The sequence below is a fragment of the Aricia agestis genome, chromosome 7 (assembly GCF_905147365.1).
Source record: "Aricia agestis chromosome 7, ilAriAges1.1, whole genome shotgun sequence".
Classification (NCBI taxonomy): domain Eukaryota; kingdom Metazoa; phylum Arthropoda; class Insecta; order Lepidoptera; family Lycaenidae; genus Aricia; species Aricia agestis.
In genome coordinates this window covers 7,622,979-7,649,844 of record NC_056412.1, presented here as the reverse complement: position 1 = coordinate 7,649,844, position 26,866 = coordinate 7,622,979, and the positions used below count along the sequence as shown (strand labels likewise).

The window sequence follows — 26,866 nt, the reverse complement described above, 5'->3', positions numbered from 1 at the left end:
ACCTCATCCAAACAGAGAATTGGATACATTTTTACGACTGAAAACGTTTTTTTACGACTCAAAGCTCAGCACTTATTGAAAGAAAAATGAGTACTTAGTAAAACGGTATACTTAAATAACATTAATTATAGCTATTCAACAATTTCGAGATTCGTGTGTCTGTGGACAAAAATGAAGAGACTAATAAAATACATATGTCCCATAGTCTATCCCGAGAAATACAAAGAGCAATTATTTACTGTACCGTACTCAAATAGTCTATCCCGAGAAATACAGAGAGCAATTAATTACTGTACTCATTGTTGTGTCAAATATGTAAATTATTTTTAATTTATCCAATATATTTTATTCCTTACTAGACACAAAGCATTTTAAGTTCGATAGTGCGAAATATATTATATTATAACCTGATATAACATATTATATATACCTTTCAAACATTCAAGCAAAGTCTGGCGTTACAAAAGCCACAACTTTGCCGTAACGACTATCGGTTAATTTGTTTCAAAGAAACTTTCCCAGTTTACACATTTCAGCGAAGTGCAGTCACCTTTCGGTTCATGGAGCGTGTTAGTCTGATATAACCGCCTTTTATTTCTTGGAATTTTATGCCTTGTAATATTGCTTCAAAAAAAGCTAAGATCATACTTATGACGGTCAATTCAAATCATAACAATAATATAAATTATAGAGCTATAAGAAAAGATAATAAAGGTAAGTCCTATTTTTGTACAATTTAAACTTCAAACTGCATAAGACGGAGTAACTAAAATTTTCTGTTGATTTTGGGAAAATGTTTTCGAAACCAAACCAAGTGGGTTACTTTAAAAAAAACTGAAAAGTTATGTTAATTTAACGTAAACTTTTGAAAATATGATGCTAATTTAAAATCACTTTTTCATAATCCGCCTTGCGAGCAACAAAAGCAATAAAATTATGCATGAAACGTTGAAGGCCAGCGCATAATCTGTATGAATCAGATTTTACAAAACCTTCGCCTGACGTCAACAATCACTCGAGCATCGGAAATAACTTGACAACAATATCAGCGAAGTTTATCCCCAAAACATTGCCCCTCACGATACCTCAGTCAGCTTTTGTGCGCCGACCCAACCAGTGGAAGCCCCATGGCTATCTCATTTCGCAGTCATGGTGACCGTGTACACGCCATACCAGACTAAACGGGACACTTTTTAATCCTGATAATTATAATTTGCGGTAATTTTTGTAAATTAAATATGCTATGGTGGAAACAACTTCTAAGTGTTCAAGAAAACGTCATGATGATACAACAGGAGGAGCAGAAGAGAAATTATTTAGACAACGCAACCCTGACACTCTCGCTGCCAACTAGGGATCCAGTGCTGCAAGATAATCTATTGATAGCCAATGTAGACCAAGTCAAAACGTTGCAAGCTTCACTTTTTCCTATATGCAACAAAGGTAGACCCGTCCGCCGTAGAACTATTTTAAACACCAACGAAGCTTTTTTCAAAATTCCAAGCAATATTATTTTTAATAGTATTTAGAATTCACCACGTACGTTATTCTTTCTAAATGACAGTTTAACCCATCAATCCCCAAGCAGCAGCCGGCTGCCGCATAACAATTGAAAATCTATTGTGTCTGCGATGCCAACTATGGAGATGTTAATGAGAGTTATCTTTTCAGGCACATTTATATCCAATTTCCTACAAAATAACTTAAAGACAAACCAATTAGAAATAAACACAGATATCAGAACATTCAGAACCACGGCCAAATTGAAAGAGCCTCGAGAGCTGTTCGCCCTGCCGAAGGAATTGGACTGTCCCCAACAGGCGCCCAGGTGGCCTTCCGAATGTCAAGTAAGTAAAAGCCTCTAATAAGTAAAACTAGTAGAAGTATTTTATTTACATTTCTATTGTACCCAAAGTTGAATACATCTTAGGTAATTTTGTCTCTGTTTGATCTGATGGAACAGTATTTTAAAAAGAAAGGACGAGGGCACTTAAAACTAATAAATATATTTTAAATATTAATGAGACTAATTTATCTTACTCATATAAGTAACTCACTAGCTGTTTGACAGAGCTTAGCTCGGTATTCGATAAAACACGAATAAAATGACATTTTCTGAAAATAATTCCTAGCTAGATTGATTTGTCGCCCCCGAAACCCCCTATATACTAAATTTCATGAAAATCGTTGGAGCCGATTCCGAGATCTAAATATAATATTTGCAGCTAATAATGATCAATAGATATACTCTCACATATCTATTGATCGTAACTTGGTTAGATAAGATAAAGCTTTTGTTCTGAATCGACGCAATTTCAACAATTGAAGGTAAATTCGTAATAAGCGAATTTTCACCTAAAATCAACTTTACCGTCTGCGAAAAACACATTTTAACTTTTTTTACTAATAAAAACACTTTCACAGCGTATAACTATTCAAGGGCCTGCTGTTTACTTCTGTCTAGACTTCCAATGTGTGAAAGACCTTGTAATATATAATTATTTGCTATGAACTGTACACTGTTCCAAATTTATTATAGAGTATCTACATATCGTCGTTGCGCGTGCGATACCGCGTATGAGCAGTTGGTAAATACCGCGTAGATACGCGGTATTTACCAACTGAAAGCTACTAACTAAAGCAGATGCTTTTTGATGATTTTACAGGAGGAAGAGAAAACTGAATATCTCAGCTATTTTGACTCCTATTACCGACTGAACTTAACAGCTAGTTCTTTGTACTTTCTTTTAGTGGTTAGTAACGTAAATTTGTTCGAAATTGACTTAGGTTTTGTGTAAAGTCAAGTCAAAAACACTTACGCGTTTTTGTATTAAGTAGTTACAAAATAAGTAGGCTTAATATTAAAGATACGCGGTTTTGAAATCAAACAATTTAGTAAAAGGTAGCATTTTTTATTAGAAAAATCAAATATTTCATATTTTGTTCCACTGTAACTTTGCGAAAGTATGATGTGTTAATTACCGAAATCATTTAGCAATATTATCTTTTCCTAATTTTTAATTGATATCCCAATTTTTCATAGATTTTTGACTTTACCTGACAGAGATCATAATAATCATTTAAAATTAAAAAACATATATTGATATATTACATAAGTACATACTGAAGCCCTGCTCTTCCATGGACCTGAAGAAAAGCACCCCCATCCGGAGCACTTGTTATCAGAGGGTCGAAGGTCAAAATGAGTCTGACGCTTAAATGTAGGGACCACAGCAGCTATACTCTCTAGAGTATAGCCGGCAGAATCCAGTCTGTCGGCTATACTCTCTAGAGTATAACCGGCAGAATCCAGTCTGTCGGAGCTTAGCTCTGTACGGTGGTTCAATATAGGCAGATTCCGTTACTAATTTCGTAGTAATAAGGCGGGCATTAGCCGGGCGGCAGCTACTCTTCGCAATGTAGTGGTGAGGGTTACCAGGAGGTGCCGTACGGTCTCCTAGGCGGCAGCTACTTCCCTAGCCGCCGGGAGATCCATCGTGACAGCAGGTTTTCGCCAAGTTGCTCGTCGTCGTTCCAGAGAGGACGTCACGGCCTGCAGTGTGAGTTCCGGAGGGTTTAAAGGCAAGGAAAGCAGCCACGAGGCATACGATCGTTGGGCCATAGAGTAACAAAGATAATGAGCTATTCTCTGTTCCGCATCGGGAGTGGGGAGGCATCATTATGCGAACATCCAAATTGCAATGCAATTGGGGCTCCGGGTGAGGCTGGAAATCTACCCGACTTAGCTGTTCCCGACGCCGAAGGGAACTCTACAATTTACCGAAGCGTTTCCTTACTTTGGTGGTAGTCTGCTCCCTTTTGGAGAAGACCGTCCGGTCGTGGAGGGAGCCCTTTGTTTGAAAACCCAGAACATCCCTCCGTATACGGCTACAGGAAAATCGGTGAGGCTGGAACCTACCCGGCTTAGCTAGTCTCGACGCCGAAGGGAAATCTTCAATTTGCCGAAGCGTTATCTTACTGTGATGGTAGTGTGCTCCCTTTTGGAGAAGACCTTCCGGTCGTGGAGGGAGCCCTGTGTTTGACAAATCCAGATCCAATCCGTATACGGCTGAAGGCAAATCGCGGGAGGTTTTAGTGGGTAGGGTTAGCACAACTAGTCGCCCATATCCCCGGGGTGCTTTAGCTTAACTGAGCTACTTCCCCAACCTGGTGATCATATTTAGTCGTGGCGATTGGTTGCCGCCTGTATTTTTAAGTTGAATATAATGATCACGTCATGTAACCTTCCTTGATCTTCAAAGCAATGGAAATGGTTAATTGTGTGTTGTAAATTAATTGAAACATTCTAGCATGAATACAATACTTATGAACAATATTAAACAATAATTAAAATATACTTACGTGGTGGTTTATCTCAGAAAACTAGTTATTTCTGGAAGCACTTTTCAATTTTCGATATATTTTTCTTGCCGTTGTAGTAAATACGCGGAATTGCTTCTAACTTCCGGCCGCCTACTGTTCCGCGGTATTGTTTCGATGGCAAAATGTACGTTTCTAATTGGATAATTTAAATTTTGTGAAGCCTAATATAAGCCAATATGCGTTTCGAATCGGATGGCACAATATCTCAATTTTGCGCATTTTGCTGTTACGCGGTATTTACCAACTGCTCATACGCGGTATCGCACGCGCAGCAACGATATCACACAAACTGCTAGAGCCGAGATACTAGTAGCGAAAAAATAAAATTGACAATTTTCTCATTTAACAGGTAGTAGAGGAAAGGATACAGCACATCACATGGGTGCCGTCATCCCCGGAACCTTATTATGTGCCAAGTGGAAAGGAGCTCAAACCCCAGCCTGTGGGAGAAGAAGCGGGGACTGTGATCTTTCAATACTATCCAATGAGCGCTGTAAATTATGTAAATTACTTATTCTTATATTCTTAAAATTGTTTTCAGTACACAGTATAACTATATGATAATATAGTTTATATTTTGATTCGGAACACATTAATTACTTAGGTAATCATTTTTTTTTAATTCTTTTCGTTTTTAGTTTAGTCGATCAACAGTAGGAGGTTCTCGTTTGTATCTATCGGCTTGTACGACCGCCGGTGGTAGCGACGAGTTGAGGTTCGAGTCACGCTTCGAAAGTGGAAATCTAGCCAAAGCAATCAAAATAACGTCGGCGTATTACGAACTTCACCTACGCACAGACCTCTATACGAACAGACACATGCAATGGTTTTATTTCAGGGTATCCAACACAAAGAAACAAATGATGTACAGGTAATAATAAATAAAATGCCGGTCTAGGTACTAGGTACTCTTAAGAAAAAAATTGGTAATACTCCATTATTTGCAGATTCTCAATAGTTAACTTATCAAAACCTGAGAGTTTGTATAACGAAGGTATGCGCCCCCTACTGTACTCCACGAAAGATGCTCAATTACATTCGATTGGTTGGAGACGTTGTGGAGAAAATATTGCTTACTACAAAAATGATTCTTCGTAAGTTTTAAAAGCTTTACGCGTAGGTATTATATACAAGGTGTAACAAAACTAAGTGATAATACTTAAAGGTGTGTATGTGTTCCTTGTAGAGAGTTCACTGTGAAAGTAGCAGTGCTCAAAGACCAAATTTTATTCACTTTGCATGGGAAAACTCGTGACGCTAGGGCGCTTGCCCATACAAATCACAAAAAAATTTAGCTCTTTCAGCGCTGCTACTTTCACAGTGAACTCTATTAAAAGGAACACATACACACCCTAAAGTATTATCACTTAGTTTTTTACACCCTGTACACCTACGCCGTACGCGAAACGTGTACTTATAATATATATGTACACAACATATTATAGTATGTATCTCTTAGCTGAGTTAATAACAAGCCTTACTTTTAGTTCAGAGGATGAGGATCAATTTCCGAGCTACACTTTAACGTTCAATATAGAGTTCCCTCACTCCGACGATTATGTTTACATAGCACACTGTTATCCATACACTTACTCCGACCTTCAAGAATATTTATCAAGACTGCAAGCGCATCCCGTGAAGTCGACGTTCTCAAAATTACGACTTCTATGCCGAACTTTAGCAGGGAACAATGTATACTATCTTACTATAACAGCGCCTCAAAATTCTAACGAACTGGAGCAAAGGGTAAGTTTTTTAATGTTTTTGGTTACGCGATTTTCAAGCTCCTTTCCCTTTATGTGTTTTTTTTACAGAAAAAGAAAGCTGTTATAGTTTCGGCCAGAGTACATCCCGGAGAAACGCCATCGTCGTGGATGATGAAAGGATTTATAGACTTCTTGACGGGTGATTCGAACCAAGCTAGAGAATTAAGGGACAAATTTATATTTAAACTCGTGCCAATGCTTAATCCTGATGGAGTAAGTAGCGATATTTTAAATTATAAATTATTTTCAGTTCTTTGTCTGACGGTCGGTATCTGATTTTGGTACAAGTCAATGATCCTATATTGCATTTTCGCAGGTGATTGTAGGAAATAATCGGTGTTCATTGACCGGAAAGGATCTCAACAGACAATATCGCACAGTGATAAGAGAAACTTACCCACCAGTGTGGCATACAAAAGTACTGATTAGGAGGTAAGGCAGCCTTCAATATTTGTTACGTTAGTTTTGCTACATTTTACGACCTAAACACGAAACTAGGTTGCAGGAGGAGTGCGGAGTGGCAATGTATGTGGATTTACACGCTCATTCTAGAAAACATAACATTTTTATATACGGCTGTGAAAGTAGAAAAAATACTGATAAGCGTTTACAAGAACAAGTTTTTCCACTGATGCTTCACAAAAATGCTGCGGACAAGGTAGGTAAATACATAAACTAATACATAAAAATCCATACTTAATATTATGAATGCGAAAGTGGGTATGTCTGTCTGTCGGTCTGTTACCTCTTCACGCCCAAACCTCTGAAACGATTTTGCTAAAATTTTGTATGGAGATACTTTGAGTCCCGGGAAAGGATATAGGATACTTTTTATCCCGGAAAAATGCACGGCATCCGCGCATTAAACAAATTTTGGCGCAACGGAGTTGCGGCCATCATCTAGTTAAAAATATATTTAAAACAATCCCATGTTCCCGTCTTTTTCGGATACGTTAAAAAATGTACTTCAAAGAAAATGATGAGAACATCAATGGGTTGAATATTTTGATATAAGTATCAATTTCCTATTCAGTAATTCACCTTTTCAGTTTTCTTTTGAGAACTGTAAATTCCGAATACAACGGAGCAAAGAAGGAACAGCTAGAGTAGTTATATGGATGCTCGGAGTATCTAATAGCTATACAATGGAAGCTTCGTTCGGGGGCTCAGAATTGGGTGGCAGAATGTCCACTCACTTCACGTGTCAGGATTACGAAAGTATTGGCAGAACTTTTTGTGAAACCTTACTCGACTTCTACGACGAAGATCCTAACAAAGAAAGACTCCGAAATAAAATCGTTACTAGACTTCTGAAGGAAGGATCCAATGCCGACGAACCCACAAATATAGATTTATCCGATTACTCCAGGTAGGCAGATCATATGTCACAATTTATTCTTATAAGTATTCTAGTTACCTACTGTCGCTACAGAGATTTACTAATACAAGCAATATGGACTACTATACTTTTAAGAGCAAGAAGCTCACAATCACAGTACTTACTTAATATGTTGTGTGTATCCAGTGACGAAGGTGACACATCAAGCAGTAGCTCTGAAGCTGAGGCGCCTAGAGGAAATACACTATTCTCATACCCAGCACCTCCGCCTACGCCAAATTACATGGACGACGATAAATCTATTGATGAAGTATGTTGCAAGTCAATTTATAACGCAAAATTAGGATCTTATGATGAAGGCTACGACCTTTGTCAACAACATTCTTGCAATAAAGATATTTGTATATTGTATTATTATATTTGTACGTATACCTATGCAAAAATCGTTTCAGAAGCCGAAGCCTCAGCGACTAAAATTAGAAAAAATAACTAAATGTGAAAGGAGAAAGGCGAAAAGAGAAACATTAAAGGTATATTTTAGAATCGTAAAAAGTTTAAGTTACCTAATGAATATTTGGAAACAAACCTTTCAGATTTCGCGACCTACCATAGACCTAACGACTGATGCACCTACTGATTTGTCTTCTGAATATGAGTCACAAGATGATAGTCTCAGCCCTCTAAGAAGAGTTAATAAGCTCTTTTATTCTTCCGGAAAATTAAAACAACGGAGAAAAAAGAAAATGCCGCCGGAACTAAACATTATACGCGCTCCAGTAAGTAGTTCTATATAATACTAGCTGTCCCGGCAAACGTTGTTTTGCCAATATAAAGTATTTCGACCATATTATGTATTTTATTGTAGTGACTAAATGAGTCCATACTCATTTTGGATGGAGGTTGCCATGGTGCCATCACTGTACTTTCAAAGCCGTATATAAAAATGTAATGTTTTCTAGAATGAGTGCCTCTAAAATGGTCGCCGTCAGACTCGAGTTGTAATAAATTACTATTATTCATTCAAAAAGTTGCCACTAGTAGCTGATTCTCAGACCTACTGAATATGCATATAAAATTTTGTAAAAAAATCATTAAAGCCGTTTCGGAGGAGTACGGTAACTAACATTTGTGTCACGAGAATTTTATATATAAGTAATATATAAGATTATTATCGATAGAAATTCTTTAGCTAGAAAGGTGTCATAGGAAAATAATATAAATACAAATTGTAAGAAAACAAGTGATAATACTTTAAGGTGTGTATTAGTTCCTGTATTGAGTTCACTGTGAAAGTTGCAGCACTGAAAAAGTAGCTTTTTTAAACTTCTGTATGTAAACCCCTTTTTTGGAGTCGGTTATAAAAAATACATATTATTATCTTACTAGCAAATGTTGACCGTTGAAAATGTTTCATTACAGACTGGAGATAATGTAAAATCAGACAAGGACAAAATATCATCAAAGTTTGGAAGACCCAGAAGTGTTTCACTGGTCAACGAAATTATAACCAAAACGAAAATCGAGCCTGCTTCATGGCACCAATTTCGCCATTTACCGCCGCCAAAGTAAACATATTTTCTACTAGATATATCTCTTGATATAACACCTACTGTCATAAATTTACGTCTCCAGTCTAAAAAGTAAAATTTCAAAAATATAGTAGAATAACTTTTTGAGATTTTACTTTTTTGACCGGTGACCTGAATTTGACATTTTTATTTTTGTATTCTCTTGTTTGAAACGGTAATTAATACTCTATAATTACCCTTTCAAACAAAAAAGAGAATTTTTAAAACCGGTTCATAAATTAATATAAGTACTTACTCACACTAACGAATTTTCATAGAAGTTCTAGAACTAGTTTCATAGCAATTTTTCATAATGTTGTAAAAATTTAAAGTTAGTTAAACTTATAAGACATGGATCAATTTTGATCCATCTTCTTTCTACCATTCATTGTTTACGAATTATGATGTTTCAATTTAGAATGTAAGAATTTATATTTTAAGTAGGTATACATTTTTTTCATAAGATAAAATGTATACAATTTTAATAAAATCCTACATTCTAAATTGAGAAATTAATATAACATCATTAAATGTCAATGAAAGGTTTAATATATTTACTTTATCTATGTTTGATATTATGTTGCTTCTATTTAAATTATGTTTTTTCCATACTTATTATAAAATGTATTTAAATTTAAATAAAATCCTATGTGTATAAATAAAAAATAATTTTCGAATTTGTTAGTCTCGCTAAAACACGAGAACGGCTGAACTCATAGTATTTGGGGAAGTTCATAAGGAGGGAAGTGATATGAAGTTTACCAGGCCATCTAGTAATATATAAAAATTATCTATTTCAGATGTCTTACAGACATTAAAAAGCCTAAAACACAACCTACAGAATTACAAGTTAAACTAAACTCTTTGAAGAAAAATATATGGACTGGAATTCCTGATGGCGAAAAGGGACCAATTTCCTGGGGCATATCCAGTTTCGCTATGAATACATATTTTACTGACAGTGAAGCTCTATTGAGGTGAAAATCAATAATATTTGGATTGCCTAAATAATTTTGAAATTGAACAACCAATACAGTCCACATTTTTAAATGCTGGTACTTCAAACCAGCACATTTTATAAAATGTTTCCTCAAATAATTGCAATACAATAATTTGTACAGAAGTTGTTTTAAAAAATATTTTATTGACATAAATAGCCTAAGGCTGCCTTCACATTAGGTCGCGCGGCTGCCGCACTGCTCGCGACTTAATGTGAAGGCAGCCTAAATCTAAATAAATATTTAGTTAATATATAAGTATATAAGCTTTTAGTTAAATTACATAACACCCTAGGTCATGTTCAAAAAAATTGGAGGAATTGGAGGAAGGAAAAACGTGTAAAGATGGAGAAAGAAAGAAGAAAAAATTAAAATCCAAAAAGGTATCTGATAAAACATTGAATAAGGAACCAAAAACTGAAACATGTAATAAAATTCCTAAGCTTTCTAAGAAGAGAGGAAAGTAAGTTACGAAATTTAATCATTGATGAAAAACATTTTAAAATATTTTAATATCTATTTACAAAGTCATTTATCTAGTATTGATCTGTACAACACCTTGTATTTAGATATAACATTTTGTTCTATTTCATATTACATTTTGGCCAATTTTCTGTCTAATTTAGATAAATCAGACAAAAAATTGGCCAAAGCTTGTAAGTAACTCCTTTGAAATGTACAGAACTGTAAGTCTACAGTTCAAAACAAAATACAAGCCCAAAATTTATACAAATTATTACTATCTTATCTAATATTAATTTTTGTGGCTCTATGCCTTGGAAAACATATTAATTTGAGAACTCAATGAAAGTAAATGCAATTTCTTTTTCAGGTTTAAAAGTTTCAAATCGGATAGTATTTTGAACTCGGCCAACACAAATTTTACGGACATACCAAAATCAAATCAATATCAAGGTCAAGAGAAAAAGATAAAGGCATTCAAAAAAGGAGCCTTAGTAGCTACAGCTGTCCAAACTAAAAAATCAACACAGAATAACAGACAGGCTGACAGTGATTATTCTGATTCAGATGCATATATGGAATCAACTAAAAAGTTTAAGAAGAAAACAAAAAAATCTAGCAAAAGTACATTAACAAAAACACAATCAGTGAAGTCAAAATAGTAAAGTTATAAAGTTAACAGTAGAAATTGTTTTATTTACCATAAGGACTTAAAACTATGGCAAATTGTTGATAGTAATATTATGTTGTTTAAACTACATACTTCAACAGTAGCCTGTTATTACCATAAAGTTAATATACCTAGCGGAATTATAGTTTATTACATAATAATAATAATAAATCTATGATAATATACCTGATTTGACATGATATAAAAAACAAAAATGCCATATAAAAATATATTTATAAAAACCTTGAATGATAGCTTTATTTAAAATTAGATTTTCTTTTTTTGCTGCTTTAGGTAGTGAAAAACATGAAACATAACCTTATACTCTAGAGAAGCTTAGAAACATAGTATGATATTCAGTAGTAAATTAATTAATGGATCTCTGGGTTTGATTACGCCATAATATATTTTTTATTGTAATATCGTATTACTTATAGTTAATAAATATATAATAATTCATTTAAAACGTTAATTTAACAGTTAACTTTAAAATAAAATAAGTTTCTTACTTAAGTACAGCAAACTTCTTTCTTTTTCTATTGGAGATGCGTTTTCACTAAAAGCACAGTACTTATTTAAACAATGACATCTGCTACAAATAATTAAGTGATGAATCTTAATTATTTATTGAAAATTCAATATGAAAAATAAAAAACGATGTTTTGTGTGTAATTCTTCTTCTTCTTCTTCTTTTGGCGTAAGCCTCCCCATTTAGGAGTTGCCTTTGTTTGCAGTTTTTTAATTTATAAAATAACAATGACATTGACAATTGACATTACTTTTTTTTTATAATGGCACTTCGGCTATAACCATAGCCAGTATCGAGTATAATATTATGGCGGGAAAACAATATTCTTTAATACAATTTTTTCTATATTATCGTCAGGTCAGTCAGGTCTATAGTCTAGTCAAAGTCTAAGTAAAAAGTCAAGAAGTCAAGTCGGTCGATTCAGTAAAGTGGTAGACGCTTTACTGAAACTTTCGATGGAGTTTTGGAGGGAGCACAAAAGATCACGTTTCTGGTTATTTACATCACTTTCCCACACTTGTGCACGATAACGAATATCTAATTGTTATTATCCTACCAATATTACACATTAAAAACCCAGATAACACAATTTTAGGAAAATAATATAAAAACACAACATCACCATTTCACATTCCCGGCAAAACCATTACTTTTTTTTACGTGGCGCTACAGTTGCCAGTGTCAAGTAGAAGGCGGGAAATAAAATTTGAAATTCGAATTTCTCGTAAATTTTTTTTGAATAATTTTTGGGGTCCGTTAACCATTCTCAAAAACTATGCAAAAACGACATTAAAATTTTATTTATTTTATAGTTTTTAATTCTTATTTTGTCATAATGTTTTATAACAAAATAACAATTGACAACGGATTGACAACGGAAACACAATTATTTCTGAAAATTTTAGTTGTTCAGCTATCACGGTTCTTGAATCTTGATAATATATTATAGTGCCTGGAGACAGACAGACGGACAGGCAGCGAAATCGGGAGTCCATTACCATATTATTTGACCTGATAATAATATAGTATTCATAGGGTAAAATCCCGTTTTTACCCTTTGATTATATCATTTTATTTTATTTTATTTTATCACGCTTGCAGTTGTGACGTACCGCGTAAAGGTACGTCCACAGGTCAGTATTCGTACGCAATGGACGTCTCGCATCAAACGGATACCTATATTTTTTTACAGTACGTCCACTATATCGGCAGCGTACGGATTACGGATTACCGACTTACCGACTAGCCAGTATTTAACTTCAAATTAGTCCAAACAAAGTTCCTATGTCAAAATTTCTGCTTTCGACTTTTTCCCTTATTGTATGTACGGATATAGTTTGATAAGTATTATATATAACAGTGAGCATTTGAAGATAGATGCACCGGTGTACGGACAAACCCTTCAGGTTTTTGTGACACCGAGTTTTGTTCATGTAATATGTATACTTTTGTGAAGAAATAAATAAAAATAAATAAAATCCACACCCCCCTTTTGAACATTAATTTACTAGGCTAATCGGTAATATTTACGCTGCCGATTCAGCGGACGTGCTGTGAAAAAATTGTCCGTTTGATGCGAGACGTCCATTGCGTACGATACCAACCTGTGGACGCTTGCCTTTAGGCGGTACATCACAATTACTGGGCCTACCACCACCTCTACCAGAGTAGACAAAACTATACCTCTACTAAGGCGCGACACCGTTTGATATAATTTATGCAATATTACTTTAACGTCAAGCTAGCGATCTTAAAAAAGTTGACATTTCTATGCGGATTTAACAATGTTTTGAATTTTTAACTGTTTTTTAGTAAAATTATATTTAATTATTTTTTAACAAAAATTGAACCCGACTTCAATTTTTTGTTAAAAAATAATAATTTTACTCTTTTTAGTTATCTACAAGACAAGGCTTTATGCGTAGATAACCACTGCGAATATTAATTATCCATGTTATATTACTGTAAGCGAAATTGTGGTAAATGCTTGCAGTTATCAAAGCGATGTTGCAATTTCCTAACTTTTATATTTAAAGGTTCAGGAGTTCTGTTGGACCAAGAGAGACCTTCATATGAAATTCCTCTTATTCGTAACATATGTTTAAGTTACTAGAAACAACATTTTAACCACTATGAGTGTTTTGATAAATTTCAAGGATTTCCCTCGATTGTTCAAAGATCCCATCATCAGCTCACCACTTTCGTAACTGTTTTACAAAATTAAGATTATATTATCCTAATATAATAATACAAGAATTTTGAAAATCAGTCCACAAACAGCGAAATAGTCATCAAAAACATCTGCTTCGATGCAAAACATCACGAAAAGTAACAAAAATTGGGTGATAATGTGATGACCCATGGTATAACTATGGTTATGATGATGATGATCAATCAAATTGATGTGTTGGTCTTTGCTTTCAGTTGTTTAAACAACGCCGAAATCCCCGAACCTGTATCTATAAGGATTCAAAAGTTCTGTTCGGTACCTTCGGTTGCAGGGTGCAAAGTCTTACTTTTTGGTAGCATTTACCTCGAATTCTTCAGAAATTAAAATCACTACGTATCCATACAAATTTCAAGGAGTCCCCTCGATTCGCCATGGTTCCCATCATAAGAACACCACTTTTGTGAACAGGGTACCAAACTTGGATTCAACCCTGAACAACAACAAAAGAATCATTAAAATCGGTCAACAAACGGCGAAGTTATGGTTAAACATACAAAAAAAAAATATAAACAGACAAACATAATTATAACCTCCTCCTTTTTGGAAGTCGGTTTAAAAGTGAGTACGGTAATGTTATTGTAATCTTACAACAAAGTGTTCTGGAACCATGATCGTTTTAGGAAAGGTCGTGGACCGTGGTAGGACCCCTCCAAGCGTCATAAACTGTCAACGGCTGCCGTCGACTGCCGCCGACACGTGCCGCCGACACGTGCAATTCGTCTGTAAGAAGCCTAAAACTCTGACAGTAAAACTCTGGAATGAACTGTCCCAGCAATATTTCCGGATCAATATGATCTGCAAACTGGTTTCGCTAAAAAAGGCAACGTATCTGGTATCGGGGGTAAAAAGTGACCCCACTTCAATGAAACATAAAAAATATATCGAAACAGCTCTTTTTCAAATTAATTAGTTTTGTATACTTACTGAAATTAATTTCTTAACCTAACTTTAAAACATTAAAATAATGCCAATAAACATTATTGACTAATATTTTTTCCTTATATAAAACAAAGATCTAAGTTTTTGATCATACTTAGACGACTGTTATTTTAGGAGCCCTAAAATATATTAAAACATTAACACACCTTTTTTTTTCTTATCTAGTTTTCTTATAGTCTTAATAATAAAATACATGAATTTCTTTCGATATCGACTAAAAATTAAAAAATGGCAGAGCAAAACCAAACACCAAAAATTACTACTAGGCTGGTTTTATAGTTAAGCGTTTCGCAGCGCCGTTGGAGCGCGCGCGTTCTAAGATGTAACGAACATACGGGCGAACGGCGCTGCTCAAGCGCGCGACTTAGAAACGCAACTACTACCCCCATACATCTTCGAACGCGCGGCGCTCCAACGGCGCTGCCGAAACGCTTAACTATAAAACCAGCCTTATTTTGTGATGTGATTTTGGAAAATTTTTCTTTACATTACTTACAATAATGAGCACTTGCTATAGGTACTCGATACACCTTTGCTAATAGAATTTTAAGTAACCTGTACGAAACTGTACCTATAATAATTTCGCTAGAACAGCTGACTTCCTTCCTCCATGGGCGTATATAAGGGGGGTGTCCTGGGGGTCCGGACCCCCATGACTACCCATTACTATCCATCTTACTTGTCCAATTTCCACAATAATGCATACATGTACCTCGCTGTTTAAAATCGGTGCGGTACATATTGTATAAAAAAAATTGTTGATTTCCTAAACACGTTGACTATATTTTGCTGCAGCGGAACCCTTCATGGGCGATTCCCACTCGCACTTGGCCGCTTTTTTACGTTAGGGACCCTTATTAAAGCTATATATACGCCCGTGCATGGGCGTATATAAGGAGGGTGTCCTGGCCCCTGGGGGTCCGGACCCCCCCATTACTATCCATCTTACTTGTCCAATTTTGACAATAATATATTATATACCTCGCCGATTTAAAATCGGTGCGGTACATGTATAAAAATGGGCCGGTGAGTTAGATTCTAACTCGCACTTGGCCGCTTTTTTACGTTAGGCGTTAAATATTTAAACACAACAATGGAGAATGTTACTAGGTATGCCAAATTGCTTGAAATTTTGTCACAGTAAAGCCTGTATGTATACAAATACACTAGTTTTTATTACTGTCAAAAATACCTAGTAGTTTTGATTTTATAGGCATTCAAAATTTCGAAAGTTATTGATTCCCGCTAACAGCCCCGCGACCGCTTGTGACGTCATATCACAATTCCGCCGCGCGGGCCCCATACAATAAACGTGACTTTTTGCTCTATCTCAATAACGGCAACAGATAGGCACTTGAATTTTTCACCAAGGTCTTAATTATATGTGTACTTTAATAATTAATAATAATATTATGTTAAAATAAAAAAATAAGGGGGGCTCCCATACAAAAATCACAATTTTTATATTTTATATTTCGACTCAAGCCGTGGGTCGCGGGTTCGAATCCCGCCGACGGAACGAAAAGTTTTCAATGTTTCTGGGTCATAGATGTACATTAAATATGTGTATCATATTATAAAAATCTTTAATATGTGTATGGTATAAAAGTATTAAATATATTATTATTTAATAATAATATTAAAATAAAATAAAAATTTAAGGAGGGCTCCCATACAAAAATCACTGTAGCGGTATGGAGCTCTTCATGCGCGAGTCCGACTCGCACTTGGCCGATTATTTATTTGTATTTTTTTACTAATCGGGTTCGCTCATGAATACACATACCGTTATAGAGCAAAATAGGCCAATCATTGTGATTTTTGTATGGGAGCCCCCCTTATTTTTTTTATTTTTTTATAATATTATTATTAATTATTAAAGTTCACATATAATTAAGGCCTTAGTGAAAATTTTAAGTGCCTACCTGTTGCCGTTATTGAGATAGAGCAAAAAATCACGTTTATTGTATGGGACCCGCGCGGCACAATTGTGATAGGACGTCACACCGTAACCGGGCGCCCGCGTCGTATAGTTACAACTTGTTTTGCTTATAAATCGGAAAATAATTAACGTATCCAAGTAATTCTTTCACTAATATTCTTTATTTTTGACAGAGAATGTGGACTGCTAATAATCAAAATTAGGTAACATTCTCCATTGTATTTTTCAGTAGCTTATATTTTAAGAAACTTCAGAAAACCATAACCCTTCCTTAAGCGCACTTTTACCCCAGTATCGGGGTATGTGTACGCAGCACTTTGGGTAAGTGTACGCGACAACAAAATATATATATTTTAGAACATAAAGAATATTAAATGCCGATATGAAGTTATCCTTTAATAAATTACCTATAATTTAGATTCTACTACTTCTATTAGCGACCCACCCCGGCTTCGCACGGGTATAAAATATATAACCTATGTCACTCACTGAAAACATGATTAACATTTAAAATCGATTCAGTAGTTTTGATTTATATTCATTAATACCCGTGGCCCGCATTAATGGCCGGTACCGCCGCAAAAGCTACGTCCCGCAATTTTTAAAAGCTTTTATTTAACGTGCTCTGTATGTATGTAATATACAATCTTCATAATTTTGAAGTCGGTACCAGTCCCAAAAACCAAATATTTTGTTATAGAATTCACGATTCTGAGCTGGTACCCACTTCAAAATTATGAAGATTGTATTGCGAAAGACGCACTTTTAACTAAAGAGCAAAAAATATTTAATACCTACTTTTTTGTCTATTTAAAGATAAGTAATGTTATTGTTTTTACTTCGAACTCTTGTTAAAAATATTGTTATTATTAAAATTAAAATAACCTGACAATATTAGCAAATATTATTAAGCCAGTTAGTCTGTGTAAGGTTTGTTGACTGCGTACAAAAAGAAGACGATACAGGTGTAGTTGCGGAAAACGCTAAAATTCGAAGTTCTCCAGATTCTGAGAACTGCAAAGCATTGGTAACTCTATGCCCGGTAGAAGTGTAGCCTGGAGTTTGTGGTTCTCCAGTTATAGGATTAAATGTTCCACATCTGGCCTTGGCTAATATACATGATGTTACATTTGTAAAGAATCTCACATTGTCTGCGTCCAGCGTAATATTTACTCCAGTCCGAGCTTCCCTCGTACATTGAGTTATCTAAAAATGTTAAGATAGTAAAAGCAAAATAATTCACAAAATATTATAATAATGATTAAAACAGTACTACTTAATAATTATAATTATTATTAAAAATAATTTAGGGTGGCACCAGCGCGGCGGTCATTGACTTTTACAGTCTAGGAGCTATGTGAAAAATGCTTAGGTATCTACATTGGTTGTCTGAAAGAAACCACTTAAAGCGGTAAGACCGCCATTTTTTGTCTCTTTTTTTAAGTCTTTTCTTTTTTGTCTGTGCAAATAAAGAATTTATTATTATTATTATTATTGAAGTGAAAACTTCTTTAGCGGCGTTGAGCACTTTTGTGGGATGGGTAAAAACTGTGACGTCAGATTCTCATGCTGATCGAACAACCGTAAGACGGTTGGAGAGTAGTGTTGTAACATCGAAATCGATTAATCGAACAATCGATTGTATTCTTTCGATTGTCGATATTTTTAATCGATTGTAAGGGTTTCGATTAATTAAAAAACGATTTTTTAAAAATTGATTTTCATAAATAATGGGTTAAAGAAAATTGTAAGGGTTTCGATTAATTAAAAAAATCGATTTTCTTAAAAATGGGTTAAAAATTTAATCGATTGTAAGGGTTTCGATTAATTAAAAAAATGGGTTAAAAAATAATGCACAACGTTAATAATCAAGTTTTCACTTCTGCCGGCACTCCCGGAGTGCAACCCGTCTTTTTTTTATTTATTATACTGCAGTCTGTTAACTTTAGAAAAAACTGAAATGTTTTAAAGACACAAATTATAATAGTTTCTTCGGAAAACCTCTCTTGGTATGATAATCTCCAACTATTTACGATTTCGAAGTGATAAGTATACTTCATACTCAATTCACATCTAGTTTGCAAAATACGATATAACCCTCAAATACTAGAAACATCTGTCACTTCATTATCTATGGGGTTTGTATAGAAAACGATAAATTATTTCATTTTTTGACAGAAGGTCTATGACCGCTGCAGACAGAATTCAGCAATTTGAGAATAGGTATTATGCAGTGAAAGCAAGTGGAAGATACTAGTAGGAAAATATTACAAAATTCTTATTTACTTACTAAGTTTATGGAATTAATGCGCCGCAAGCATCGTACGAAATCACAATAACCCATGTAACACCCTGATGATTGAATATTTAGTGACGATGTTGATAAGGCCTGAAATTTTCACCAAAACAAGAATTATCTTATTGTTGCTTGTCAGTAGTCTTACAAGTAATAAAATTATTTTTGTTTTCAAATAACCGAACCGTTGTTGCATGTACACATGTGTTCTTCGTATTCGATCTCTGAATTGGTTTTCCGTATTTGGAATTATGTGCAATACTAGCGCAAACGTTCATTTTTTTCACGCCCGAACGCGCCGGAGTGCACTTGCGATTCACACGTACGTACGACCAACTGCAGCAACCAGCCAGAGTTAGGTACTTACACAATTATTAAAAAAAAAAAATTTGCATGCTTCGCTCGCGAGCTTTTTAGAGTTTCGTATTTTTCAAAACTACCTCTTCCAATTTTCGGATTTAAAATAATCTACGTGAGCCTTCTTGAAAAAATCCTGACGTCGAGTTCGTACGCTTTAAGGTCAGTCGGGGCAATTGCGCCATATTTTTTACATCGATGATTTCGATGCAAAATATTCTATTTAAATATCAACTTATCAGTGTATATTTATTACATTAACGATATTTGGTATTTTGTAACTGCAATAACTATCAATGCAGTCAAATCTACCATAAATTTAACAATATTTTGTAAGAAATTTAAAAACATGACCTTAGGCGCACTTGCCCCTCAAAACAGGGCAAGTGCGCCTATTCAAAAAAAGCGCCAAAGTAATGCGTAACAATAAAAACAGTAGTTTTACTCTATGGAATATTGACCACATTCCTTTTTTTCATATTATTATCTAATCTTATAGAGCTACTACAGCTTTCTTCACAAATGTGGGGCAAGTGCGCCATAGATTAATAATCAGGGGTTCTAAACCTTTAATGGTACCGTTTAAATTATAAATGAATTTAAAACTGTTTGACTGGATATGAAATATAAATTATATTTATTTTGAATAATTAAGTCAAACTTTAAATTTTGAATTATAATATTTTTATTACACAAAATCATTTTTAGGACTAATGTAAGGTACTTAAGTATGAAATGTGGACACCTAAAAAACTTAAAAAAAAAATCAAAGGACTTCTTTTGAAATGAGCCCAAAAATACACTTAACACACACAAACACACAAAACAGTTGCTCGACAACTTTTTGACAACAGTTACTCGACAACTTTCTAAGTGGGTTAAAAACATCGCTAAAATCGTGAAGGTTGGTGACCTCTGGGTGGGGGCAAGTGCTCCACACTTATGTCATCTATGGCGCACTTGCCTCAACTTATAAATTTTGAGTTTAGGATATATATTAATGATTTTTATTTAATTGAATTAAATAAAAATCATTAATATTATCAACGTTTAGAAGTAAAATACAAACATAGAATTAAAAAAATATATATTTTAAGCTTTAAAAAAACAATTTTTTTGAGATTTAAAGTGATTATTGACACGAGATCATCTAAGGCAGTCGGTATAAATGACACTTAAGCTGAAATGGCGGATATTTCAAGTTATGGTAAACATAGCCATCTGTGTTTTAGAAGTGGAACTGTAGTTTAGTTTCTTGCGTGTATGTAAGATGTCGTTAGTTGTATAATATTTGTAGTTTTCGATATTTTGAGATAAGAATAAGAATGGATTTATTTATAGGTGCATTTACACCGTAGGCGCACTTGCCCCGACGGACCTCAGCTTTGAGTTGCCTTAGTAAATTGTTTTTCAAGCTTTTCTATGATGGTATAAAACATATTTCGCGACACCTCACCTTTTGCTTTTTTATCATACAGTATGTTTATGAATATAACTTTTTGTTAAGATTTTCCTACTTAAAATATCAATATTTTTTATCTTTACAGTTCCTTTAGTTGTACGGAACTCTAAAAATAGTACAATTATTATAGTCTGTCAAGAAAGTGAAGAAATTAAAAAGCGGCATCGTAATATCAGGACTATAGGTACCGTATCTTACCATAATCGCTGATGCGCAGGTAGCGTAGGATGTGTTTGTAAAGTATTGCACAGCACAAACGCTTAAGGCATTCAATTCTTGTGGACCCTAAAAATGTAAAATATTATATTATTCTGTCAGCCATTCACTCATCAGCATCAAGGACGAAAAATTTATCCCGGATCATACAACCAACAAAATATTTTTTTCGATTGCGATTTAATAAGTTGTGTTAAACAATTATAAATATTCGACATTTCCTTACAGGCTTTTACATAAATACCTCGGGCATAGAAGTGACCCTAGCAAAGCAATTAATACATCCATCTCTGGCTGTAACATTAGTTGGTTGAGCCGTACTGCACACAATATTTAGAAGGTTTTGTAAATTTGCTCTGAAAGTGAAAAACTGAAATTAATTTATGGATTATGGCCCTCTTAAATATAAGATAATATACCCAATATAAGTTCAACTGGTGTTTTTCTTTCTTACCAATCATCAGCCAAGTATGGTACTTACACAAAAACATGAATAAAATTATAAATCAATGGCAATTAATTCATGTTACAACATAATATTATACCTTCTTCTGTAGTTATTAAAATACAATATTATACAATACATAATATTGTAAAAACAAATTATAATAAGTAAATAAATAAGTACTTAAAATAAAAATAAAATAACTTGCCCATTTGAAGGACATAAGCTCGCTATCTTTTGATTCTTCCACTGTAGAATTTTATTTTTAACATCACTGAGATCGAAGATACCGTTGGTCGCAACACCTACCTAAAATTCAGAATTTTTGATGATTTTTGTTGATACTATTTTGTACCAATAATTATATTTAATATTAATAGTTTTGAAGCTGACCTCAGTAAAGTTAAATAACTTTTGGCCCTTCCATTTTAAAATATTATTTTGAATTTCATTGATATCTATGAATGTTGCATAAATTCCGATCTGTTAAATTATTTAATTAAAAAAATAGTAATTAAAAAAAACAATTGAAAAGAAAAAGGCCACGGAATACCATGTTTAATTTTTTCTAACTTACAAGAAACGCAAATATAAAACTATATTGAACATTTTTCATTTTTATCTAAAAGTGTAAACGCGCGCAGCTTGATCAATAGACACAAAACGAATATAATATTGTTACATACAATATACATTAACAATGTTTGGGTGCTATTCTCAAATCGCGGAATTCTGTCTGTAGCGGTCATTGACTCCCTGTCAAAAAAATTGTCATTTTCTATACAAACCGCGATTGACAATGAAGTGACAGATGTTTCTAGTCTAATGGTGATATTATCGTATTTTGCATTCACGGTGTGAACACACATTTAATTATATCACTTCAAACTCATAAAATATAGTTGGAGATTATCATAAGAAGAGGTAACCAAGAAATTTTCCGATGAAAATATAATAGTCTGTTTCTTTACAAGACTTCTATTTTATTCTTAAATTATTATTAACAGAATGCAGTGCGAGTAGCTCCTCACATAGCTCCTAGACTAGAAATGTCATTGACCGCTGGTGCCCCGTGCCACCTTAAATTGTCCTGGCTATAGAGAACATAATTATTAAATTATTAATAACTATGCCTATTTTATATGGTAGACATGTGTTGCATTTTTTACACATTGGTTCTGTAGACTATAATAATCCTTCTTAGGGTTCCACACCCAAAAGGTAAAAACGGGACCTTGTACTGAGACTTCGATGTCTGTCCGTCAATCTGTCCGTCTGTCCCACAGCCGACTACGACTGTCTGTCTGTCTCCAGGCTGTAAGTTGTAACTCAATAACCGCTATGGCTAGAATTCTGAAATTTTCATAGATTGTGTATTTCTGTTGCCGCCGTAACAACAAACACTAAAAATGATGAGGCCGTTAATATGAGCCCAAACATGAAACCTCCACTTTGGGTTCATACAGAGCTCGGCTCCTATAGAATCCAGGTGATGCTGCAGCAGCAGAATGTAAATACTTAATAATATATACTCGTATTGTTTATCTACGTCTTACTGGTTTTCGCAATTAAAATGAGCCCAAACATAAAACCTCTGCTCTAAGTTGACGAGGAGTTGGAGATCCTATTGACTACCAGGTGATGCTGCAGCACCAGGTCAACTTTCCATTAATATAATAATTAATTGTATCCTACATCATTTGTAGGTATAGCAATATACTCTTTTTACCATAGTCCATAACCAATTATTTTTTGTGTTAGCCACTGACTCCAAATTTGTGTCTAAGTCTTTTTTTTTCTCTTTTGTTTATCTGTGAAAACTTGTAATTGGTCTTCCTGTGTGTGTCATTTTTACTTGTATTTGTATTTAGCCATAAGTTTTCCGAATTTCATAAAATAAAAATAAAATAAAAATAAAAATCGTGCCGATGTGCAACTCAAAGTATATAGCAATTAGCAATCCTTTTCTATATAATTCGTAACGTATTATCTGTCGCATTAATTGTTGTAATCTGGGGGCACGGGAGTGCCCCCGCCAAGATGAGCCAAGCGAAGCGTGCAAGGACACTACCTACCTTTTCTCGAAACGTTTCGTCGTATTTTTGAACCCTCGTAACTTTGGTTTGAATAATGCCAGATAGTTAAAATTTTTAAGATATAGTGACATGGGTATAGTTATTAAATGCGCAAAGTTTAAATATCTAACTACTATTTTTTTTTTTTTTTTTTTAAAGAAGGCAGGTCACTGTAGCCCTGACGTCACTGCGACCCATGAGGATCTATTGTGACTCCTTCGCACTAGAGTATCATCCCCAACCCTATACTGCTCATAAATTGAACGATATGGTTGGGGTTGGTGCCACGAATTTCCTCTGTGGACGAGTATTCGTGGCGACCAAGGTGCCTGTTCCTGCTCTGTAGTAGAGCAGGGCAGTCGAGGAGAAGGTGAATAGGTGTTTCATCCTCCTCCTCACAGAATCTGCAAGTCATTATGCTACAAATACCCATTCTGTTTAGGTGTTTGTTGAGCTTGCAGTGCCCAGTTAGGCTTCTGGTAAGGATTTTTAATTGGTTCCTACCCAAGGTGAGCACTAATTCTGATTGTTTCTTGTTGAAGTCAGGAATTAGTGCCTTGGAGTGTTCAAGGCCAGGGGTCTCAGCCCATTGCTTCCTGCATAGTCTGTGACCCCATTCCTTGAGCACTTGCTTTGTGGTACTGGGAGTTATACCACAGAATGGTTCTGGACCATATATGAGACTCTCGGCCCCAAGCCTAGCCAGCTCGTCAGCGGTTTCATTGCCGGGGACGTTGCTGTGGCCCGGGACCCATACTAGGCGGATGTTGTTGTTCCTTCCCAGCATGTTTAACGTCTCAATGCATTCCAGAACTAATTTGGACGAGACTTCTGCGGCAGTCAGTGCTTTAAGTGCAGCTTGACTATCGGAGAAGATAAAAACGTTTTTATTAACTAGGGCCATCTCCAGGCTTTCTAGTGAACAACCGAGGATAGCGAAGACTTCAGCCTGAAACACGGTCGCAAGCTCCCCCAAACAGGCGTATTTGCCTTTTGGTGGCCTGCCTCCGTAGATTCCGGCTCCCGCACGGTTGTCTTTCCTTGATCCATCCGTGAACCAAACTATGTCGCTAGGGCGGACATCGATTGGATTTTTCCTTTCCCAGTCCTCCCTGGAAGGTATAAAAACCTGGTACTGCTTCGAAAAGCTATACACCTTGATCATGGCATCTGATGGCATGGCCATGATAGGTGATTCACTGAGAGACTGTTCCAGCTGTCGAAATGGGGTGGAGACCCAATTCGTCCCACCCGCCGTCCTGGCCCTGAGAGCCACCTTTTTGGCCTCCATCTGAACAAGCAGAGGAAGCGGAGTTAAGTTGATCAGGGCCTCGAGGGAAGCGGTGGGTGTTGACGAGAGTGCACCCGTGATTATTAGACATGCCAGTCTCTGTACGCTGTTTAGTCTTTTGTGACAGTTTACTTGTTCAGCCTTTTTATGCCACACTGCGCAGCCATATGTGGTAATCGGTCTCACTACGGCTGTATATAGCCATAGCATTGCCTTCGGCCGAATACCCCATTTAGAGCTGACAAGCTTCCAACAGGAACCCAGAGCACATCTAGCCTTTTTCGTAATATACTCGATGTGCTTATTCCAAGTGAGTCCTTTGTCTAGGATTACTCCTAGATATTTGACATCACCCGCAAACTTAATAGTTTTCCCAAAGAGTGTTGGGGGTCTTAGTCCCTCCAACTTCCTCTTTTTGGTGAAAGGTATCAAGACCGTCTTATCAGCATTTACTGTTAGCTTGACCCTTTGGCACCAATTCTCGACGACTCTTAGTGCTGACTGCATCAACCCAGCGACCACCGATGCGCATTTTCCCACCACCATAATCGCCAGGTCGTCAGCGTACCCTTGAGCGTAGTAACCTATGAGGTTCAGTTCCCTTAGTAGCTCATCCACTACCAGGGACCATTCCAGGGGTGACAGCACACCTCCTTGTGGGCAACCTTGTGTCAGCCTGATTTTGAGTGTCAGGTCCATAATAGTCGATGAGGCTACCCTATTGTCGAGCGTGGCTTTGATCCATTTCCTAGTTGTTGGATCTATATTCTTTGAAGCCAGGCCATTTGTGATAGAGCCGGTTGAAGTGTTGTCGAATGCGCCTTCAATATCGAGAAAGACACATAACGCAATCTCTTTATCTTCAATTGCTCTATCAATCCGATCTACCAAGTCCATTAGGGCCGTCTCGGTAGATTTGCCTTTTTGGTAGGCATGTTGTCTTTCATGCAGCGGCATTTTAGTGAGATAGGTGTCCCTTATGTGTAGGTTGACCACCTTCTCCATTGTTTTAAGCATGAAAGAAGTGAGGCTAATTGGTCTGTATGACTTTGGTAGAGCTTTGTCTCTGTCCCCACTTTTGGGTATGTAGGACACCCTTACCTTTGTCCATGCCAATGGGATGTAGCCCCACGCAAAACTTGCTCTGAATATTTTCAGTAGCATAGGAAGGATAATGTCCTTGCCCTGCTGTAGGAGGGCCGGAAATATATTATCCTCGCCGCCGGTCTTGTAAGGCTTGAAACTGTCAATTGCCCAAGTGACTCGGTCAGGCTTAAAGATCACGGAAGCTCTTCTCCAATCGTCAACTGATGGTCTCGTTTTAATAATCGTATGAGAGAAGGCTTCGTGATTTTCGAGATGGATACTGTTGGGGAAGTGAACGTCGGCTAGTAATCTTAGCGTTTCTTCCGCCGTTTTAGTGTAAGTACCATCTGGCCTTTTCAGAGTGCTGGGATGAGAGCTAGGGGCCTTAGATATGACTTTATATAGTCTGGAGGTTTGCGAGGTGTTATTCACTTCCTCACAGAACCTTGCCCAAGAGCGTCTTTTGGCCTTCCTTAGCTCCCTATTAAACGTCGTCAGGGCGGTTCTGTATGCGTCCCAGTTCCCGTCTCTTTTGGCTCTGTTAAACAGAGCTCGAGTCTCTTTCCTGAGTTGCGCCAGAGTACCATTCCACCAAGGTACATTACGTTTATTTGACGTTTTCTTAACAGGACAGCTTCTGAGGTAAGCATCATTCAAGCTATGCTCCAGCTCTCCCACCGTTAGTTCCAGTTGTTCTACGGTCTTGACAGCTTTGTTGACTGCTGCGAGGTTTAACTGCAATTCCTCTCTGAATACACTCCAGTTTGTGGCCTTTGGATTCCTATAAGTTACCTCTTTCCCAGGCATACTGT

The 26,866-nt window shown here is 35.8% G+C and overlaps 3 protein-coding genes across 4 annotated transcripts in view; 1 reads left to right on the top strand and 2 right to left on the bottom strand.

Moving 5' to 3' along the window:
• LOC121728822 (glutamine-dependent NAD(+) synthetase) overlaps positions 1–11,847 on the bottom strand; it is a 29,380-nt gene extending 17,533 nt beyond the window's left edge. For both annotated transcript variants that reach the window (XM_042117123.1, XM_042117125.1), the window contains exon 1: positions 11,696–11,847. The gene's annotated coding sequence lies outside the window, so the exon portion shown is untranslated. The remainder of the gene's footprint in view (positions 1–11,695) is intronic.
• LOC121729055 (cytosolic carboxypeptidase Nna1-like) lies at positions 1,238–11,178 on the top strand. The gene is made up of 17 exons (XM_042117442.1): positions 1,238–1,443; positions 1,672–1,851; positions 4,737–4,885; positions 5,022–5,254; positions 5,331–5,477; positions 5,859–6,129; positions 6,198–6,362; positions 6,466–6,581; positions 6,648–6,807; positions 7,199–7,518; positions 7,675–7,798; positions 7,941–8,018; positions 8,082–8,264; positions 8,908–9,053; positions 9,857–10,033; positions 10,350–10,517; positions 10,887–11,178. The coding sequence occupies exons 1-17, from the start codon at positions 1,239–1,241 to the stop codon at positions 11,176–11,178; spliced, it is 3,114 nt and encodes a 1,037-aa protein (XP_041973376.1). The 5' UTR covers position 1,238.
• Positions 11,848–17,720: 5,873 nt separating the features above from the next.
• On the bottom strand, positions 17,721–21,504 carry LOC121728844. The gene is made up of 4 exons (XM_042117151.1): positions 21,402–21,504; positions 21,140–21,226; positions 19,117–19,215; positions 17,721–18,032 (listed from the first exon to the last, which is right to left on the bottom strand). Exons 1-4 carry the CDS (start codon positions 21,408–21,410, stop codon positions 17,721–17,723), a joined length of 507 nt encoding a protein of 168 aa, XP_041973085.1. The 5' UTR covers positions 21,411–21,504.
• Positions 21,505–26,866: the final 5,362 nt, after the last annotated feature.

Excerpts from the sequence above, each read along its gene's own strand:
- LOC121729055 (XM_042117442.1), top strand. The coding sequence starts at position 1,239 with ATGCTATGGTGGAAACAACTTCTAAGTGTTCAAGAAAACGTCATGATG. Across the intron at positions 6,363-6,465 it reads CAATGCTTAATCCTGATGGA|GTGATTGTAGGAAATAATCG; the intron begins GTAAGTAGCGAT and ends GCATTTTCGCAG. Across the intron at positions 9,054-9,856 it reads CGCCATTTACCGCCGCCAAA|ATGTCTTACAGACATTAAAA; the intron begins GTAAACATATTT and ends TATCTATTTCAG.
- LOC121728844 (XM_042117151.1), bottom strand. Across the intron at positions 19,216-21,139 it reads CCTGCGCATCAGCGATTATG|GCCTTATCAACATCGTCACT; the intron begins GTAAGATACGGT and ends TGAAAATTTCAG. Across the intron at positions 18,033-19,116 it reads GCATTAATTCCATAAACTTA|ATAACTCAATGTACGAGGGA; the intron begins GTAAGTAAATAA and ends TAACATTTTTAG.